The sequence below is a fragment of the Mesocricetus auratus genome, unplaced genomic scaffold, assembly GCF_017639785.1.
Source record: "Mesocricetus auratus isolate SY011 unplaced genomic scaffold, BCM_Maur_2.0 Super-Scaffold_15014, whole genome shotgun sequence".
Taxonomy (NCBI): Eukaryota; Metazoa; Chordata; class Mammalia; order Rodentia; family Cricetidae; genus Mesocricetus; species Mesocricetus auratus.
Genome location: NW_024429186.1, coordinates 51,507,830 through 51,523,606, shown reverse-complemented (window position 1 = coordinate 51,523,606; position 15,777 = coordinate 51,507,830). Strand labels below are relative to the sequence as shown.

Below are 15,777 nucleotides of genomic sequence, written 5' to 3'. Positions count from 1 at the left end.
CTTAAGAACTGGGAACAGGCTTCAGTTTTTTACATATGTAAGTATCCAGGTTGTTTTCATATCCAGATTGACTCAACAGTCCCTTCCATCCTCACTGAAAATATTCCTCCTTCTCTAGGAAGTGCTATTCCCTTGTTATAGTTGAGACAATTAAACTAGTGGAGTTAGTTTGTGTTAGATCTTGATCAAAGGGGTCACTCTTTAAGGCTGATGAGCTGGCTCAGAGGGTAAAGGCACTTGCCAAACCTGATGACCTACGTTTGATTCCCAGAAATCACATGATGAAAGATAAGAACTAACTCTCAGAAGCAATCCTCTGCCCGCCCCCCCCGTGCACCATGGCATGTATATACACAACAAATGTAATTTAAAAAATTAAGTCGGGGTGGAGTCGGTTACAAAGGCAGCAGCCAGCCCGGCTCCCGCACGCTCGCTCGCCCGCCCGCCCGCCCGCCAGCCCGTCCTCAGAGGCCTCGCGCTCCTCGCCATTTTTCCAGCCGCGCTCGGACGCGGGCCGCGGCGGCGGGGAGAGGCGGAGCCGCGAGAGCGCGGCCCGGGCCGGCCCCGCGGGGCGGTCGCGGCCGTGACGGCGGCTCCCGGCCCCGGCTCCCTTTCCTCACCCCTCCCGCCGGAGATGAAGGGAAGATGTCCGTGTCAGGGCTCAAGGCCGAGCTGAAGTTCCTGGCTTCCATCTTCGACAAGAACCACGAGCGATTCCGCATCGTCAGCTGGAAGCTGGACGAGCTGCACTGCCAGTTCCTGGTGCCGCCGCCGCCGGGCAGCCCGCACTCGCCGCTGCCGCCGCTCACACCCCACTGCAACATCACGGAATCTTACCCATCTTCTTCACCAATATGGTTTGTGGACTCTGATGACCCAAATCTAACATCAGTTCTGGAACGACTAGAGGATACTAAGAACAACAATTTGCTTCGTCAGCAATTGAAGTGGTTGATATGTGAACTCTGCAGATTATATAACCTTCCTAAGCACCTGGATGTTGAGATGCTAGATCAACCACTACCCACGGGTCAGAATGGGACAACTGAAGAGGTGACTTCAGAAGAGGAAGAGGAGGAAGAGATGGCTGAAGATATTGAAGATTTGGATCACTATGAGATGAAGGAAGAAGAACCTATTAATGGGAAAAAGTCAGAGGACAAAGGAATTGAAAAAGAAAATTTGGCAATATTGGAGAAAATTAGGAAGACTCAAAGGCAAGACCATTTAAATGGTGCAGTGTCCGGGTCAGTGCAAGCATCAGATAGACTCATGAAGGAGCTCAGGGATGTCTACAGATCACAGAGCTACAAGGCAGGGATTTATTCAGTGGAACTAATAAATGACAGCTTATATGACTGGCATGTCAAACTACACAAGGTTGACTCTGATAGTCCTTTGCACAGTGATCTTCAGATCTTAAAAGAAAAAGAAGGCATAGAATATATTTTACTTAACTTCTCTTTTAAGGATAATTTTCCATTTGATCCTCCATTTGTTCGAGTGGTGTTACCTGTTCTCTCAGGAGGGTATGTGTTGGGCGGAGGAGCATTATGTATGGAACTTCTTACAAAACAGGGCTGGAGCAGCGCCTACTCTATAGAATCGGTCATTATGCAGATCAATGCCACCTTGGTGAAAGGCAAGGCGCGAGTGCAGTTTGGAGCAAATAAGAATCAGTATAATCTAGCACGGGCCCAACAGTCCTATAATTCCATTGTACAGATACATGAAAAAAATGGCTGGTACACACCTCCAAAAGAAGATGGCTAACTATGCTGACATATGTCTGGACCAATGTTGCTTTAAAGAAAATTGTTCCAACGTGCAGACATAAGCTTTTGAGTGCCCGTATAACAGCAGTACCGAAGACATTAGCTAATAGATCATTTAGTGGATAATCTGTCAACTGACATCCAGATACAGCCTTTTCATTTTGCTCACTTTAGGTATCTTGGACTGAACAGTGGGGCCCTTACTGTATTTTTCCTGATAAGTATACACAGTAGCCACTCCCTACCACCTCTTTCTTGAAAAGTGAAATCTTTTAAGCAAGCAGGGAAGTCAGCATCAGTTTGCTGCAGCTGTGAATTTACAGTAACCTTCCTATATTGAGCCTATGGGGTATGAAGATTTGCAAAATCCTGTTCATTTAGAGCCAATAAAAGTTTTAACTGATGGTCAATACTGGTTTAGGAATTTTAGGTCTTCTAAACCATAGCATTTTCAGGTCTGAAATCTTTTTATTGCCAAAATTATGACAGGAAACCTCTTCATTAAATTGTTAACTTTTTCATGGTTGTGTGAAGGTTTGAACTGTTTCTGGAAGTATGATCTTTGTTGTATTGTATCATATTAGGTAAAGCAAAGTGAGCCAGCCATTTATCTGCAGTAATTTCCACTGGGGTGGCAGAGTCCTGCTGGGCTGAACCTGCCTCCTGCTGGTTCAACATTTCTTGGGAAGAGCCACAGTATAGAGCCTGAAGGTCTAAAGTATGAGGTCATTTTACCTTTCCACTTATTAACGGGGTGTTGCAATTATTGATAAACTAATACACTTGTGAAGTGATTGGCACAAAGACAGACTCCTTGAGAAAAAGTATAAAAGATACCTAAATTGGAGATCCTGAAATTTTTTGCTGTAGTCATACAGTGGCTTTTACATCAAAAGACCAGTAGGAATTCAGCATATGTTAATTCTTTTATAAAATGTGACACAAATCAATGTTCTTTCCATTTTATTGCCTTACCTAAATCAGCCCTCTTTGGATGATAATAGTTTCTTAATCCTAACTTTGATTTAAATATAAACTCAAGCTATTAAGCACTTTTAAAAAAGAAACCCAGAAGCACATTTTCCTGCACAAACCAGTACAAAGTTTGTTTTCTCTTTTTTTGTTTTGGTTTTGGTTTTCAAGACAGGGTTTCTCTGTGTAACAGCTCTGGCTGTCCTGGAATGTGCTTTGTAGACCAGTCTAGCCTCAAACTCACAGAGGAGTGCTGGGATTAAAGACATGTGCCACCACCACCCAGGTCAAAAGGTGTATTTTATACATTTGATTTGAGCTTTTTTTTTTTTAAACTTTGTAAACCACATTCAGGAAACTTGACTTGTGCATTTTGTGTTTGTTTTTCATGTCTCCTGATTCTGTTCTGTTGGTTAAGAGGACAGGTTAAGATTCCTGGTATTCCCTTTAAATAAGTGATTGCCAGTGCTCAGATAACAAGTGACAAGGCAGAATTCTTCAAAGTATCAGAAAGTTCCTTAAGCCTAAGGCAAAATCATGAATACATTATTGAATTCTTTAATATCCTAATGGCTAGCAGATTGACAGCTGCACATTTGGCATGCTTTGTTTTTTGGATTTTATTTTTCATTGCAGATTTATTTGGCAATGTACAGTAAATTTTGTAAACTTGCATCAAGTTTATGAATAAAGAACCATTTAAAAATCAAAAAAAAAATTAAGTCACTATTGATCAACTATTCATTTGTCCTTGAGTGCTACTATGTTTACACTTAGGCAAGAGTAGGTGCCATGATTTCTGGGGTATGGCATTGGAGTATATGTGTGTCTCCATGTTCAGGTGTATGCACTTGCGTGTTTGTATTTGTGTACTTATGTATGGGTTTGTGGAGGATATAGGTTGGCATCTAAGTCATTTTCTACCTTGTTTTTTGAGTTGAAGTCTTCACTGAACTTGGAGCTTATAAAATCAGCTTCATTATCTGGCCACAAGCTGCAGGGATTCTTCTCTCTGCCTCCTCAGTGCTGAGATTAGAGGCCTGTGCTGCCAGACCTGTCTTTTTACATGGACCCTAGGAATAGAAACCAGGTCCTAATGCTTATGTGTCAAGTACTTTACTGACAGCCGTCTCCTGGGACGTCTTTAAGACCACAAAATAATCTTGGCTATAGTACAAACTAGGAAAAAAAAAAGAATGGGTTAAATTGAAAAAATTTTTGTGACTTTTAGTAAACATTAAGTACTACTTCTTCATTACTATTGTTAAACTAGAGTTAAATTATCATTCTTAAATTTATGTTGAGTTCAAAGTACATATCAACAAGAAATAGAAGAAAATTGTGTATAATTGTAATCTTGCACAAATTTTTCTAAAAATAAAAATAATATGGTGTACACTATACAGGAAGTACAGAACTCTTCTTGAAATCCTGTGTACATGGAGCTAATCAGATGGGAGGTTGATTTGTAGATTTGCTACCTTAACATGGCCTTACAACCTGTTAAATGTAGGCATTTTGTGAAATTTTTTTGCCATTTTTTTTTTACACATTTTTCCCTCCTCTCTCCCTTCCCCCTCTCCCCATTCCCCACACTCCCAACTTACTCAGGAGATCTTGTCTTTTTTTCCCCTTCCTAGATGGATCCATGTATGTCCCTCTTAGGGTCCTCTTTGTTACCTAGGTTCTCTGACGTTGTAGTCTGGTTGTCCTTTGGTTTATTTCTAATATCCCCTTGGTATTTATGAAATTTAACCTATTCATAGTCTCAAATAATTTTACTATGTTTTAATCTAATGAAAGCTAGGAAGAAGAAGCTGGAGAGATGGCTTAATGTTTAAAAACGCTGGCTAGGTGACCTGGTTCATTCCCAGTATTCACACAGCAGCTCACAACTGTCTATGACTCCAGTCCCAAAGGATCTGATGGACTTTTCTGGCTTCTGCAAGCACCACATACACACACACACACACACACACACACACACACACACACACACACACACACTACTCATACACATAAAGTTAAATAAAATAAAATTTAAAAAGAAAAATCCACTAAGTCAGTGTTAAGAGTAGTAGTAAGGTACAAACAGTAAAGAATTCCCAATTGTTCTGATGTTGACTGGTTTTGTCTATAATGTGGCCTTTACATTAGATTTCTGAAGCATATGACTGCTTTCTTAAATTGATTCATATATTACCTAAACATATGACCATACATAGGAAATAGTGTTGTAGACCAACCAGAATTTAAATATTTACTTGTGTTTATAGTTATAAGCATATCAGTGCTAACATTTTCTAACAACAAAGTTCTAGTTAGATATATCTCTATTTAAGAAGATTCCGTGGGGCTGGAGAGATGGCCCAACATTTAAGAGTATTTGAATTTGGGTCTCAGCAACCGTATCAGATGGCTCACAGCCATTTTATAACCCTAGGGCCATGGGAGTCAGAAGCCTTTGGCCTCTAAGAGCACTTACACTCACATGCCCATACCTCCACCCACACATAAATACAAACTACTTTTTTTTAATTAAAAAAATCAGCAGTTTCCAGTTCACTAGATTAATGTTACCCAAAGTATGGTCCATGGTTTAGGTAAATTTTACATTATTTTGAGACAGCATCTTGCTCTGTGGCAGTCCTGACTCAGCTTCCCAAGTTCTGCAGTTACAGGCTTAAACCACCATAACCAACCAAATAAACTGTTATTCATCTGTCTGACCTAATATCTTAGTTAAGGTTACCATTGCTGTGATGAAACACCATGACCAAAAGCAACTTGGAAAGGGTTTATTTGGCTTATGCTTCCACGTTACTATTCATAATTGAAGGAAGTCAGGGCAGGAACCTGGAGACAGGAGCTGATGCAGAGGCCATGAAGGGGTCCTGCTTATCCTTGGCTTGTTCAGCCTGCTTTCTTATGGAAGCCAGAACCACCAGCCCATGGGGTGGCTCCACCCACAAGGAGCTGAGCCCGCCCACATCAGTCACTAATTAAGAAAATGTCCCACAGATGTGCCCACAGCCCAATCTTATAGAGATATTTTCCCTTCCTCCTCTCTGATGGTTCTAGTTTGTATCAAGTTAACATAAAACTATCTAGGGCACCACTACCCCTAGTATGCCCCCCTCACAATTTCATATCCTTTTCTTTTCAGTCCATAGAGTCCTATTAGTACTACCATATATGCATGGTGTTGGGGCTATCCACTGAAGCATAGCTGGTAGTGTTTTTAAGATAAGTTTTATGTAGCATAGCATAGGCTTGCCCTAAACGCACTGTGTAACCTCAGATGACTCCTAATCATTTTGTCTCTACCTCCTCCCAAGTGCTGAGATTCTAAACATGTGCTACCCTGGCCCTTATATACAGTTCTTTTGGGGTTGTAAGATTTCAGTGTGTGTGTGTGTGTGTGTGTGTGTGCATGATACCTGATGGAAAGTAGATCTGAACCAGGAAAGCTAATTGAAGTGGATTTATTTATTCTTTGTTTGGCACATAATCCTTGATTGTCAGTTACGGCTTCCTAGCACCCACGTTGAGTGGCTCACAACCACCTGTAACTCCAGTTCCAGGGGATCTGACACCCTCTTCTGGCCTCTGCAGATACCCACACTTACTCATGTGTAATATACACAGTAGATAATCTAAATGTAAAGAAAAAAGAATTTTTTAAACATTCATCAAAGTCTATAATAAAGAACTCAATCAAGTATTGCTAATACATTGTTGCCTTTGGGTTTTCAATTTTTGAAGCATTTGTATGTGTAATTAATGTACAGCATCAAATGAAAGTTCTTATATTTGTGATTATCATGGTTAATAATCTTTTATGATAATCATTTTCTAGCACCTAATAATATCTTTTTTGAAATTATTACATGAAAGAGAACCACTGGATTTTTGTTCACTTACAAAAAGCCCGTTCTCTGTGGTCTTTTCCTTTCTAATACTTCGTCATAGTCTTCTCTTGCTCATGCTGAAAGATGATGCCTCTCCACTGCTTGGACAGTGCTTTGTATCTGGAAAATGTCTGGGAGATCCCTGACTGTGGAAGAAGTACCATTCATATTGCTACACATGGGTTTACAGTTAGAGTGTGGATAGGAGGAGAATTGAGGGTGGAGGGATTGTGTTACAAGAATACATTATATACATGTAAGAAATTGTCAAAAAGTACTATGTCAATAGAAAAGCTCTCTTGATATATTGATATAATTCTCCCTAGATAAACTCTTTTTTTTTTTTTTTTTGAGACAGGGTTTCTCTGTGTAGTTTGATGATCCTGAAACTCACTCTGTAGACTAGGCTGGCCTTGAACTCAAGACATCCACCTGCCTCTACCTCCCTAGTGCTGGGATTAAAGAAAGGCATGAGCCATCACTACCTGGCATGCATTGTCATTTTAAAATTAATAACTGTATAGTAAAACAAGTATATATCTTTTTTTTTTAATTAGACTGTATGGGTTTTCTTTCATTCATTTTTTTTTTAGCTACCTCACCCCAAGTCAGACAGCTTTTATGTTATTAGTATGCATCCATCAAAGTGGCAAACTCCCAAAAGAAAAACCTAAGACCAAAATATCTCCTCCAACAGGAGATGACATCTATGCTGGGAAGGGGACAGAAACTGGAATGGACCCTCTGAAGAAGGCTGCTCACAGTCACTACTCACAGTGTGGTGGCATCAGGGCCCTTGAAGAGAATGTGGGGAATTAGAGACTCCCATCTGTGAAGGGCTTTAATGAACTCCACTGTTTAGAGTAAATAATGGATAAAGCAGAATTGGTTGTGGGATAGGTCCTTAAAAAACCAAACCCAAACCACAACAGAAACCATAGATCTGGTTATGGCTCATGGATTTATTAATAATTTTGGATGTATATCCTCCATATGTTGCTAATGCTACAACTCAGTTGCTCTGTATCAGTCTTAGTTGTTGGAATCATCAGTCTTGCTTACCCAGAGATGCCAGCTGGTGTATTGCAGCGTTTTCTTGTAAATTGGGTCTGTATTTTATATGACCATTCTTTTATATGAAAAATTAATACAAAAGATACAGTTTTAAATAGATGTGATTTGGAATTATTGCAAGCTTTTGTTTTAACAATAAACCAATGCTACTAATATTGAATGCATTTATGTCTTTTATATAAAGGTTCTTTCTTGCTTTATTTAATGTTTTGTTTTAGGTGAAGCATCTCCTGGAGTCATTTCACAATATAAAGAAAGAATGTCTTCTGTCACTCATAGTCCAGAGATAATGGATTCATTGGAATTACGCCCATTTTCCAAACCAGAAATAGCCCTGACAGAAGCCTTAAGGCTTTTAGCTGATGAGGACTGGTAAGTTAATACCCTTCTTAATACTAGCCATAGTATCACTTAGGCATCTGAGTCTTCTGAACTTATTAATGTAGCTATCTCTGGCCCAGATGCATTAACAGTTATGTTTTAACTTATATACCATAAGGACATAGTTAGCTTCATTGTGAGCTATATAAAACCTTTGACATCATACTGTATCTCATAATTCATTTGAAATGTAATGCATAACAAGCAATTTTAGAAACAACTACAGTAATGGAATCATTAAAAAATCCCAAATGCTGGGGGCTGGAGAGATGGCTCAGAGGTTAAGAGCACTGACTGCTCTTCCAGAGGTCCTGAGTTCAATTCCCAGCAACCACATGGTTGCTGACAACCATCTACAACTCAATCTGGTGTATATGTATTAAATAAATAAAATCTAAAAAAAAAAAAATCCCAAATGCTATGACTACTTGGCAGTTTTTCAGCTGGAGTGTCTACTCTATTCCCATAGAATCTCCTGTGGTACTTACTGTTCTAAACCTCAACATCACTTTTGCCTGTGCTAGAGTATGCTTATTAGCATCAGACTGTGCCATTGAGTTTGGTTGGTCAGTGATAACGCACAACCTTAACAAGTACCAGGCCATTGGCTTAATCCCCACTAGCCCCACATCCTGCCCCCAGCCAATAAGTGTGCTATAACATATATCTCCAATTAAAAAAATTCTCTATAAGCTGTGTGCATTTCCCCATTTTTACCTCTCTCCCCCTCTTAAACTGAACATTCTCAAAAAAAAGAGACTCACTGACTCCTACAGTTTTACCTCATGTTCACTCTTAACCTTCTGTAATTGACTTTCAATTAGGAATCACTTCACTAAAACTACACAGACACTGTTTTGCTAAGTCTACACTGTTCATTCTTGGTGTCTTCGTCTTGGAAAACTTTTTTCAGTTTTCCTTAGAAAAAGCAGTCTCCTTCTGGTTCTTTTATTCTATTTTCCTTAAGGGGTACTGTAGAATTCAATCCTCTGGTGTTCTCTAAGCTACTTTCATTCTGTTCTTCAGAGACAGTCTTTCCTTAGCAATACTTACAAGATGAAAACCATTAAATCCAGTGTTACAACTAAATATCCAATGACTTCCCCCTCTTTTGTTAGTATCTGCCCTTCATCTGACCCTGTAAGTCAGAAATAACTGCTGGCAGTTTTCTCTGCCTTGAGTTACTTCCTCACTAATGAGCTAACAAGTAGTTTTTTTTTTTCCTTTCTTTTTTTTTTCTCTTTGTATCTTTTATTTGTCTTCTACTCTCCAGAAAGAAGATGGTGCTTTTATTGAAATAACTTCACTTGACTGTTATAGTGTTTTTTGATATTAAAAGTTCCTTACGCTGGGTAGTGGTGGTGCATGCCTTTGATCCCAGCATGCAGGAGGCAGAGGCAGGAGGATCTCTGAGTTTGAGGCCTGGTCTATAAAGCGAGTTCCAGGACGGCCAGGACTACACAGAGAAACTCTGTCTCGGAACGCCTCCCCGCCCCAAAAAAAAGTTCCTACATGGATTTTTGAGATTGCTAAATAATAAGGAAGAAAATAGTTTCCTCATTGCCCCCTCTCAAAAGACATTTGAGATTCTATTCTAACTAAATCCTGCTTCAAAGATGATTGTATTATTTGTCTGTCCATAGGGAGAAGAAGATGGAAGGACTAAATTTTATCCGATGCTTAGCTGCTTTTCACTCGGACCTGTTAAATACAAAGTTACATGAGACAAACTTTGCAGTAGTTCAAGAGGTAATGTCAGATACATTGAGGGTTGTTTAATTAATTAGGAATTAACATACACAGTTGATTTTCACACTTTTAGATGACTCTGTAGAGCATTCTGAATTTTTAATATTTAAAAAGTTATTTGATGTTGATTTGGGGGATGTATCACAACACATAATCATGGCCAGGTTAGTGGCACATGCATTTAGTCCTGGCACTGGGGAGGCAAAGCAGGAGGATTTCTGTGACTTTAAGGTCAGCCTAGTCTGCAGAGTTCATGTAACCAGATAATGTTACTTTAATATTAAAACTCATTCCAGAGTGATGTTGCTCTGTTTCTAACAGCATGTGGTAGGGATCAGTTCATGTCTCAAAATTGTCTTTTAGGTAAAAAATTTACGGTCTGGCGTGTCCCGTGCTGCTGTGGTGTGTTTAAGTGATCTTTTCACATACCTGAAAAGGGGCATGGATCAAGAACTAGACACTGCAGTAAGAGCTTTGCTGCACAAAGCTGGAGAACCTAACACATTCATAAGGGAAGATGTCGACAAGGCTCTGAAAGCTATGGTTAATAATGTAACTCCTGCACGTGCAGTCATTTCTCTTATCAATGGAGGACAAAGGTAATGTTCAGCATAACCTTGAATACCTTAAACTGAAAATTAAATTGTGCTTCTGTATATAGTGAGGATAAAGGCAAAGTATGCATAATTTCTCCATGATAAAAATTATAAATTAAGCATTAAAAGAACCATATTATTGTTTTTCTAATAATATCACATATGGCCAGGCGATTGTGACACATGCCTTTAATCCCAGCACTCGGGAGGCAGATGCAGGTGAATCTCTGTGAGTTCAAAGCCAGCCTGCTCTATAGAGTGAGTTCTATGACAGCCAAGGTTGCACAGAGAAAACCTGTCTCAGAAAACAAAACAACAAAAAAAATCACGTGTTCAAAATCTGGAACTAAATAAGTTTAACTATTGTCAGGAATGTTTTTACTTCTGGGTGCATTGGAACTTTAGGGTAAGATGACAGGCTAGAAGCTGCCTCTGAGCCTGGTATGGAAATGGAATTCTCAACACAACTTCAAATAGACATGATCGAGAAAAGCCTCTCCATGATGGATCATAGTCAAGATGTAGAAAGTTGTGATGAACCCCATTATTATATATAATTAATAAATGTTAATAAAAACATTGTCCAAAATGCAAAGCACATAAATTATATTAATGAAAGCTTTGAGGAGGGGGCTGGCAAAAGGGCTAAGTTATTAAAACCCCCTGCCACCATGCCTGATGACCTTTGATTCTCAGGACCTTCTTGGTACAAGATGTGAGCAGTTCCCACAGTGGTCTGCAGACCTCCACACTCCACACAGCTTAATGCCCACATACATGCTCAGAAACACATACACACTCTAAATAAATGATTTAAACAGCAACAACAAAATAAACCCATGAGGGGAAAAACACCAGCTTACCTACAAAAACAGGCACATCAGAATAACATAAGCTCAGGACTGGAGCGATTGCTCAGAGGTTAAGAGAACTGGCTGCTCTTCCAGAGGTCCTGAGTTCAATTCCCAGCAACCACATGGTGGCTCACAACCATCTTTGATGAGATCTGGCGCCCTCTTCTGGCTTGCAGGGATACATGCAGGCAGAACGCTGTATACATAATAATAAATAAATCTTTTTAAAAATTATCAAAAAGAATAACATCAACTCTCATCAGCAACACTCCAAGCCTAGAAAGTGTGGAATGATATATTTTAAGCTATAGAAGTAAGTAACTGCCAACCACAATTGTTATATATGACAAAGCTATCTTTTAAACCTGATGGAGAAACATAATGCACGAAATAAGGCAATTCATGATAACTGAATTAGCACTGAGAAAAATACTTCAAGGAATACTCTACACTAACTCATTCATGTGAGTACTGGAAAGAATTGATTTCATGCAAGGAGTTGGTGGTACATGCCTTTAATCCCAGTACTGGGGAAGCAGATGCAGGTGGATCTCTGTGAGTTCGAGGTCAGCCTGGACTTCAAAGCAAGTTCCAGGACAGCAGAGCTGTTACACAGAGAAACTCTGTCTCAAAACAACAACAAAACCAAAGCATGAATTTTTTCAGGACTTCAAGTTTTATTAGGAATGTAGGCATGTCAGGGGAATCCAGTTCAGAGTTGCACAGGGCAGAATCTAACACTGCTGAGGCCCCCAGCAGGCCAACTGGGCAACAAAACCCTCTTTCGAAGGAAATGCTGCCACATTAGCCTAGGTGAGACTTGTGACTGCTTTTGGTCAAATGATTTTTGTCCAAAAGAAGAGCGCTCCATCACTGGTGAATCTGAATTCCACATAAGACTGCATCTGAGAAGGGGACAAGGTGATGCAGACGGCACACCACCAGACAGTTCGCAGGTGACAGCAGGACCCTACGTTAGGAACAAGAAGTCGACAGGGACAACAGATGGATACTGGCTGAAATACATAATGTCTAGAAAGCATCTGTCATAAGATGTGTGGCCCTGTGCTTGCAATTTGAGTCTGGTTCCCAGCAGGTCCTGATCAATCCTGGTATCCCTTCCTATGGCCCTTGAAGAGTCAGTTTAGTTCTGTTCTGACTTCCTTTAGAGCAGAAATGCCAGTGTCCAACACCAGGTCCTGGGTCATAATGGCTGAGAGGAATGTCATGACAACCCTGTGACGCCTGCAACTCTTAGTCCAGATGTTCTTCTGGGGCAGTCACTTCTCTGACCACTACCACTTACCCTGGATGGGCTCCCACCTTTCCACAGCCTCAGGTGCATAGCATCTTTCCCATGAGGCAAGCCTTAGATACTGCCCTGAACCTGCCTCACTTCTTCCTTTTCTGCAAAAGGAAGCTCTCTTGGAAGAGTCGCAGAATTCAACCACTCAAGCCTGTCATTCACGGGCAGTGCCTGCTGCTTTGGGGACAGAAACCAACATCTGAGCACCTATCTTCAGGCTGATTGGTCCTGGGGACATTATCCGAAGGCCAATATCTAAGGCTTTGCACGAATACATTTTATGAGAGGAGTTGATGAACCCAAGAAACCATGCCATGCCTGGCACAATAAGCGATGGAGCCCCTAATGTGATTAGGGAGGAAGAAGAGAACTAATATTCTAACCAAACAGAACCAGTTAACAAAAACCACTGCAAGTTGACAATCTTTCCGTAATACCCTTAAATATAAATAGGTTCAACTCACCATTTAACAGATGCAGGTCACACTAAGTGTGTTGCTGTACACTTTTAACCCAAATACATGAGTAGCACAGGCAGGCAGGTGTCTGAGTTAAAATCAGCCTGGTCTACCTAACAAGGTACTGGCTCATTGGAACTATATAGTGAACACCTGCCTCAAAATAAATAAATAGAAATAAAAGATACAGACCAGCTGACAAGATTAAAAACCAAATCTATCTGTTTATAGGAAGCGTACCTCACTAGGAAAGATACCAACTGAGAGGCAAAACATGGATGTCAACATTTTAAGCAAATGGAAGCGAGAGGAAACAAGCTAGTGGAGCTTGTTTTGATACCTGATAGAGTTCAAAACAAAAGTAGTCAGAGAGATAATGATTAATACATATTAGCAAAGGGAACAATTTTTCATGACCTAATAATTGCAAATGCACTTAATGTTGAGACTCCCAACTTCAGAAATAAAACACACACACACAAAAGAAAGGCCAGAAAGGTCTCCATTCAGTACTAGTGTGTGACTTCATTGTCCTATTCAAGTCTTTTGATAGGTCAGCCAAACTACAATTCAACAAATAAACCTCAGCATAAGGTGAAGTAGCTCAGTAGGTAAAGGTGCCTGCTACAAGCCTGACTACTTGAGTTCTGTAGCTGTGTCCCATGGTGGAAGAAGAGAACCAACTCCTGAATGTTGTCTTCTGCCCTCCACGTATGCACCTTGACGTGTGTGACACACACACACACACACACACACACACACACCAGAGCAATTGGGTTTAATAACTATAAAATATTCCATCTCACAAGCCCATAGAACCTTCTCTAAAATTGATCATGATATAGTCTATAAAGCAAGTCTTTTTTTTAAGCAATAAGTTATTTACTTTTATTTTGTGTTCATTGATGTTTTCCCTGCATGTATGTCTGTGTGAGGGTGGTAGATCCTGGAGTTACAGACAGTTGTGAACTGCCATGTGGGTGCTGGGAATTGAACTCAGGTCCTCTGGAACAGCGGTCAGTGCTCTTAACCGATGAACCATGTCTCCAGCCCTCAAAAGCAAGTCTTAATACACAAAAAATAATCGACATATTTGATATATCTTCTTGGAGAGAGATAACTAATGTGAATCATTTGTCAGTTCAGCCTCCCAGTGTGATTGATAAGAAGTTAATTTTTCCTTTTTATTCTTTGTGTCTTTCAAATCATGCATCTGGATTCCACTCATTTTCCTGTCCCTTCATATCCACCCTCTGCCCTTACAACTCCCCCCCCATGAGAAGTTGTTGATTTTTTTTTTTTTTTTTTTTTTTTTTTTGGTTTGGCGAGACAGGGTTTCTCTGTATTGTTTTGGAGGTTGTCCTGGAACTCACTTTGTAGACCAGGCTGGCCTCGAACTCACAGAGATTCGCCTGCCTCTGCCTCCCGAGTGCTGTGATTAAAGGCGTGTACCACCAACGCCCGGCGAGAAGTTGTTGAATTTTTAACAAATTGTTAAACTATGACTGTTAGAAAATAGTTCGTGCCTCAACTTAGATTTATTTGGTTATGTTTTCTTCGTAGCCATTTGCACATTGCAGTAAGAAGATGTACAGCACAACACTTGGCAGATGTAGTAGAATTTATGGAACCAGAGCGTATTTTATCTGGAACAAAGGATATGGCTGAACGTATATTGCCTGCTGCTGCTAAGTTTGCTCAAGATAGCTCACAAGAAACCAGGTGAATAATTGGTAATGTTTCCTGAGGGGTTTTTGTTTGTTTTCATAAAAAATTTACATTTATTCATTTTGCGTATGTGGTACATGGGGGTGCCATGGTGTATATGTGAAGGTCAGAGAACAGTTTGAAGTAGTCAAGTCTCTCCTTCTACCATGTGGGTTCTGGGGATTGAAATCAAGTCATCAGTCTTGGAAGCTGGTGCATTTACCCCCTGAATCATCTTGCTGGCCCCTAAATTTTACAATAATGCCTTAAAGGGGGGGAAAAAAGAATTTAAAAAAAAATAAATATTTTTCTAAATGGAGAGATGGGTTATTGGACTGATACCAAGGATAATCTTACTTTCCAATTTGTAAATGATACCAAGCAAGTATATCATGAATTCTCCAAATGTACAGGTGTGGCACTTCATAATCCTTAGTAGAAAGTTGTTAAGTGACACAAGACTGTAATGGGCAGAAGAATGGCAGAACTTCATTGTGGGCAAAAGTCAAGTAATATATTGGGGGGAAATTTATATTTTTAAAGCAATTATATAAAAACGAAGGAAAGAGTTCACATGTAGAATGCAAGAATATGCTTAACAATATTATCACACCCCCATGGAGGGCCTCACCCTCCCTGGGGGAATGAGGGGATAACGGGGGGGGGCTGGGGGGGAGGGCACGGGAGGAGGGGAGGGAAAGGGAGAGGGACCTGGAACTGACTTGTGAAGCAACCTTGTTTCTTATCTAAATTTAAACTGGAAAATAAATAAAAAAAAACAATATTATCAACAGAAAATAATGTATTTATACTTAGAATATTTCATGAATTTCTGGTGACTGTTACTTGAACCAGTTTAGGAAGGTTAATAACATTCAACAAAGGAAGGCAAGATAATATTTGTAGCATGATACCTATGATGGTAGCAGAAATGCTTTATTTAGTCAGAAGCCTAGATCAAATTCCTTGCCTACATCACTGTTGCCCTTCAGTA

The 15,777-nt window shown here is 40.0% G+C and overlaps 2 protein-coding genes across 5 annotated transcripts in view; both read left to right on the top strand.

Moving 5' to 3' along the window:
- The window catches only part of Togaram1 (TOG array regulator of axonemal microtubules 1), a 64,271-nt gene that overhangs the window by 33,567 nt on the left and 14,927 nt on the right, over window positions 1-15,777 (top strand). For all 4 annotated transcript variants that reach the window (XM_021229212.2, XM_021229211.2, XM_005073499.4 and 1 more), the window contains 4 exons: window positions 7,951-8,104; window positions 9,757-9,862; window positions 10,226-10,461; window positions 14,640-14,798. In XM_021229212.2, the coding sequence (XP_021084871.1) occupies window positions 7,951-8,104; window positions 9,757-9,862; window positions 10,226-10,461; window positions 14,640-14,798 (655 nt within the window). The remainder of the gene's footprint in view (window positions 1-7,950; window positions 8,105-9,756; window positions 9,863-10,225; window positions 10,462-14,639; window positions 14,799-15,777) is intronic.
- Window positions 530-2,296, top strand: LOC106021421 (ubiquitin-conjugating enzyme E2 Q2-like). Its single transcript, XM_013115943.2, has one exon. It carries the CDS (start codon window positions 646-648, stop codon window positions 1,771-1,773), a length of 1,128 nt encoding a protein of 375 aa, XP_012971397.2. The 5' UTR covers window positions 530-645; the 3' UTR covers window positions 1,774-2,296.

Bases quoted from the DNA above. Each gene is read 5' to 3' on its own strand.
- LOC106021421 (XM_013115943.2), top strand. From the start codon at position 646: ATGTCCGTGTCAGGGCTCAAGGCCGAGCTGAAGTTCCTGGCTTCCATC.